Source organism: Oryzias melastigma, linkage group LG20 (genome assembly GCF_002922805.2).
Source record: "Oryzias melastigma strain HK-1 linkage group LG20, ASM292280v2, whole genome shotgun sequence".
Classification (NCBI taxonomy): Eukaryota; Metazoa; Chordata; class Actinopteri; order Beloniformes; family Adrianichthyidae; genus Oryzias; species Oryzias melastigma.
The window spans coordinates 5227719-5233590 of record NC_050531.1 but is presented as its reverse complement, the minus strand read 5'-3'; the positions used below and the strand labels follow the sequence as shown (position 1 = coordinate 5233590).

Here is a 5872-nt window from a genome sequence, read left to right as displayed (position 1 = left end):
TTAGTCGACTAATCAGAAAAATAATTGGTGATTAGTCGACTATTAAAATAATCATTTGTGGCAGCCCTAGTTTAAAGCAACAAAATATACATGTTAACACAAATACAGTCCATAAGCTTTAAAGTCCCACAAATTCACCGCTGGGTTGTTGGTGCGGAAGTTAGCCTCCACTGATTTCCCATCATCCCTTTGTGTACACTCTCTCCCGCTTGCTTATAGCACCCCACGAGCCCAAGCTAACATAGAAAAAACATGGTTAGCAATATCGGAGCTTTCCATCCGTACAGATTCCAGCTCAGATGAGGAAAACTAAGACGTTCATGGATCTATTTGTCTACAAGTGGATTTATCAGAATTGGAGAGAGTTCGCAACATAAATCTTTTTCAAGCTGCTGATTTTCATCTGCTCCTGATCCATTTGGATTTAAATCAATAAATACTCAGAAACAATTTTAATCTCAAATTATTTTATATATATCCTCCATTATGAGAAAAATGTTACAAAAACATGTTAAAAACACAAAAAAAACCACAATTTTCATTGGAGCGGGCCTCTAAAGTCCCGATCAGAGACTCTTGGGTTACTTTTTGCTGCAGTCTAATCAGGCCGTCACCGTCAGGACGAAGATTGCTTAGAAACGGTTGTTGGTTTGAAGGACTGTTTTGTCGTTGCCCACTGGGCTGAGGGCCACGAGTGTCGCCGGACAGATGGAGGAGCTCCTCTCCATGCCAGGCTGCTCTCACTAACCAGTCCTCTCCTTTCTCCTCCTTCCATTTGTCTCCTGCCAACTCCTGCTCCTCTTCTACAGTCTGGCCAACCTGGTGACGCTGGAGCTCAGGGAGAACCTCCTGAAATCTCTGCCCACGTAAGCGTCGTTAAATTGAATCTTCTCTCACAAAAATGACAATTCTTTTGTTATTTTAAGAAACTTTGAATGATGTGGTAAACCTTTTCTTATTCTTTTTTGCACAGGTCGCTCTCTTTTCTTGTAAAACTGGAACAGCTGGACCTCGGCAACAATGAACTGGAAGTTTTGGTTCGTCACCATCTCATTCTCTCACATCTTCCAGCAGATTAAGTCTTTGTGTCATCCTGAAGAAGCCCGTCGGATTGACACGTATCCCCAGAATCCCCGCTCACCTTCACAGCTCCATCATTATAACACGCTCGCCTCCCCCAAAACAAAGCAGAGGCGGGTTGTCAGAAGTGAAGCCCAGACAGAGAGCTGCTGCTTTTAGCCCGGGAACGCCCATCTGTCTCAGCGGGACAAGTAAACAGCGCCGCATGACCCGACGAGGGCGGCGCTGAGCAAACATCAGCATGAAAACTGTCACAAGTTCAATCTTGTGTGATTTGATTTCTTCTTGGAGACTTTAGATCAGGGATTTCAAACTTAATCGCACAGAACACACCTTAAGTCGCAGACCGAACAGGATAAACATTTACTGAACACTCTAAAACTTTTTAAAACTGTAACTTTTTAACATAATTATGAACTAGAAATATAGCATTAGCTGCAATAATTCTAGAGTGAATGCTGTAAGCTGAGTTTGGTCGATAAAGATGCTAGTGCTGATAGCTGAAGATGCTCAAATTGATGGTTAAAAACACTGAAGTTAACAGCAGAAAATTTGGAAGTTGATAGCAAGCTAAAATATGAGCTAAATACCAAATTAGCCTAAAAAGCTAAAAGAAAAAAAGTAGGTGAGCCAAAACCGCTAGCATGTAGCTGAACTTAAAAATAGTCTAAAAAAACTGAAAAAGCCTAAATTAGCCAAAACAGCTAGCACACAAACATTAGCCTAACTAGAAAACAGCCTATAAAACTTAAAAAAAAAAAAATGTAGGTTAACTAAAACAGCTAGCATGTAGCTGAAATATTAGCTAAACTCTAAAATAGCCAAAGAAATTTTAGTAAATGCCAAAATGGTCTAAAAAGCTAGCAGAATGCCAATTTTTAAAACATTAAAACCGTAACTTTTTAACATAATTATGAACTAGATTTATAGCATCTCCTGTGATAATGCTAAGCTAATGCTGTAAGCTGAATTTGGCCACTGAAGATCCTCAAATTGATAGGTAAAATGCTGAAGTTTATAGCTGAAAACCCTGAAGCTGATAGCTGAAAAAGCTGAACCTTTAGCCGGAGTAGGTAAATTATACTAAAATCTGATTCTATAAATTCTTCTGGATTGAGTCGGTTGACACAATGACTTAAAAGCAAATATTCTGAACTTTTATCTTCAAAACTCCTCCTTAATCGAGATTATTTTTAAACTGTTTTCAGCCCGACACCCTCGGTGCTCTCCCCAACCTGCGGGAGCTGTGGTTAGATCGTAACCAGTTGTCCTCCTTACCCCCAGTAAGTCCATATTCATATTTTCATGGAAAATGTCCTCTGCAGTGCACGCAGGAAGCTGTGATTCTTGTTTCCGTGTGCAGGAGCTGGGAAACCTTCGGCGGCTGGTGTGTCTGGATGTGTCGGAGAACCGCCTGGAGGAACTTCCCTCAGAGGTCAGCGGCCTCCTGGCTCTGACCGACCTGCTGCTCACTCAGAACATGCTGGAAGTCGTCCCTGACAGCATAGGTGAGCTCCATCTGAGAGCGTCAAGGCGTAAATGGAGCAACACTGCCCTCTACTGGAGAAAAGGTCCAAGTTTCCCAGATTAAAGTGCAGTTTGTGTCTGCAGGTTCTCTGAAACAGCTTTCCATCCTCAAAGTGGACCAGAACAGGCTGACCCACCTAACCGACTCGGTTGGAGAGTGTGAAAACCTCACAGAACTCGTTCTGACAGAGAACCTTTTACAGGTACAGACTTTTATTTCTCTGCTCCAATAAAAAAAAAAGAGATCATTTCTGAAAATCTGCCGTCTCTCTCTTCCTTTCAGTCTCTTCCGAGCTCCCTGGGAAAGCTGAAGAAGCTGACCAATCTGAATGTAGACCGGAACCGGCTGGGCAACGTGCCTAAAGAGCTGGGCGGCTGCACCAGCCTCAACGTCCTCTCTCTGAGGGACAACCGCCTGGACAGACTGCCTGCTGAGCTGGCAGACGCCACTGAGCTGCACGTGCTGGACGTGGCTGGAAACAGGTACCAGGAGGGCTCCCAGAGATCTGAAAAATTCACCTGTTATTATTCACCCAACATTTTTAGACTTTATTTTGTCATTTTTCCTTGTTTCATTCACACACTAGACATAAAATTATACAAAAATAGACAATTTTGTCAGGAAAATATTGATTAATTTTGCTGTGGAAACCCTAAAAATGTTCATTAAACTGTTTTTAGAATGTAGATTTAAAGTTTTAGGTTTAATTTTGTAAAAACATTAAGAACAAGTGTTTTCAGAAAACTAATTTAGATGTTTTTAAATGAAAATACAAGAAAAAATTCAGGCGAAATTTATACATTTCCTTTAATCCACATAGATAAACTAGAGGCCTCACAGCTCCAGGCTGTCATTCATACAGTGGCTGTACTTCAGTCTGACTGTGTGGCTTCAGCTCTTGAAATTTGTCCTGGAATTCTGTTTTTTGGAGCTTTTTAATTTTTTTTTTTTTCTCAAATTTTACTTCTCCGATGGAAGCGTGTCGTGCGCCTCCTCTGCTTTTAGGGTGAACAGCTCGCCTCCTGCAACAGCAGCAGGATGGATTTTTGCTGCAATTTTTACACAACGCTGGTGTTTGTTCTTGGAAAAATCCTGTCGGTCTTCATCCTAAAATAAAAGAATAATCATTTCCTCGTTATTGGATTTCTAATAGCTAGATAGCTCCGCCTCCACACTGCAGCCGTCTGATCTAAACTTATCTTCTACCTGGTTTATTAAAATAAAAAGATCGCTTTTGTCCAGAAGCTACAAATATTTAGCATATTCTATTTTCATTCATATCAATCACAAACTTTCAAAACAAGTTAAAGTTTATTTTAGACACAGTTTTATTGCCCTGATTTCACAGCCAATCTCAGTTCCAAACTGTTTTGTAAAATTTGACTTTCAGAATTTGTTTGTTGTTTTCAGATTACAAACTTTTTCGATTATGCACCTCAGAAAAGGTTCCTCTCATGTCTCATGTACTTTCTCCCAGGTTACAAAATTTGCCTTTCGCCTTGACAAACCTCAACCTGAAGGCCATGTGGCTGGCAGAGAACCAGTCGCAGCCCATGCTCAAGTTCCAGACGGAGGACGACGAGCGGACCGGAGAGAAGGTGCTGACCTGCTACTTACTGCCCCAGCAGCCTTCACCCAGCCTCGGTGAGTTCTTCTCATCTGTGTCACATTTATTTAATGTTTTAAGACCCACTCCAATGACAAAAATAACATTTTTGTTATAATGGAGGACATTTTTGCAAGTTTTTTTTTTGGCTTTTATTGTGAAAATCAAGAAAAACAACAATTGAGTTCCTGTTATTTGGAAGCTCAAGGTTCTCAAAGCATGAAAAGCATTTTTTTTATTAGTAAAACGTTATTCGGTTTGATCTTTTCAGGGCTTCTTAAAATAGATGTGCACTTTAAAGACCCACTGCAATAAAATCAGGTTTTTAGCATATTATAAAATATTAAAATATTAAATATAAAAATATGGAGGATGTGTAAAATAATTTAGGATTAAAATTATGTTTCTGAGTATTTTTTTCTTTTAAATTGTTTTGAATCAGAAACAAAAAATCTGCAGTTTGAAAAAGCTGCGTTTGTGACACGGCGACTGACATGGGCGGAGCTAAAGTCTCCTTGCTCTGCTATAATTCTGAAGCATCCACTTCTAGACAAATAGATCCACGAACGTCTTTGTTTTCCCCGTCTGAGCTGGAATCTGGTTCTAACCCAGGGGTCTGCAACCTTCAACAGTTAAAGAGCCATTCTGAAGGATTTCTCACTCACAACATCCCAGTAGGAGCCACAAAGTCGAATTTCACCCTTTAGAAGAAGAAAACACTGATTTGTATTTATAGTATTGTGACTATTATGATAAATGCAAATACATTTGTTTTTTCAAGCATAAATAAAACAGAAATATAAAGAGAAAATAGCCTTTTTTTATTTGAAATAGTTTCTAATTCTTTAGAGGTCTACATGACTTTCCTTCAAAATAAAAGCCATCCTGTACCACATAAAATCATCTTAATACAGAGTAGAATGTAGTATTGGGTAATGAAATGTCAATAGTGATGAAGAATATACGCATAAAACCACCAGAAAGTCATAAATCTAAATAAAAACTAAATAAACCAGAGCTAATGGAGTGACCCTTATCATGTTTTTCATAATTAAAGTCCTTGATTTTTTGTTTATTTTTTTATTCGAAAATAGAAATTCCACCTTAAATTCTGGTTGTGTGTACTGACTTCAAATCGATTTTCTATGATAAATAGCGCTCAAACATCTGTCAAAATGTTTCAGTTTTGGTAAACTGTTACCAATCTCCTTCATGGATTGTTGGAGCATTATGGGTAATGTCAGGTCCCTGTCCTTCAACAGTTGTGAAGGAGTTGAAAAACATTTGACTTTTATTGGCTAATATATCTATAAGATAAACCTAATATATGTTACTTTTTTAAATAAATAAAAAAATAATGTTTTAATTGGAGGGTTTAAAGAGCCGCATGTTGCTTCACTGCTAGATAGCTTCAATATTGCTTGCCGTTTGTTTTTTCTGCACAAATATAAGCCAGTGGAAGAGAGTGTAAATGGGATATTAATAAAAGTCGTGACTCAGAGGTGAATTTCTACTGAAATAATGCCGCTCTGCAGAAAATATGTCTTAAAAATGTTTTATTTTGGCTAATAATCGTAATTAAAAGACAACTAGGAACGATCTTATTATAGAAAAAATATAAAGTTGGAGTGGTACTTCAGACAGTGTTTTGATGCTTA

At 38.6% G+C, this 5872-nt stretch overlaps 1 protein-coding gene across 1 annotated transcript in view; it reads left to right on the top strand.

The window, feature by feature from the left end:
• Positions 1-5872, top strand: part of scrib (scribble planar cell polarity protein) — a gene marked incomplete in the record, with an annotated part of 73209 nt that overhangs the window by 31916 nt on the left and 35421 nt on the right. Inside the window, 7 exon segments of the mRNA XM_036217316.1 lie at positions 810-866; positions 974-1037; positions 2289-2363; positions 2444-2588; positions 2692-2810; positions 2891-3090; positions 4086-4252. Coding sequence (XP_036073209.1) covers positions 810-866; positions 974-1037; positions 2289-2363; positions 2444-2588; positions 2692-2810; positions 2891-3090; positions 4086-4252 — 827 coding nt within the window.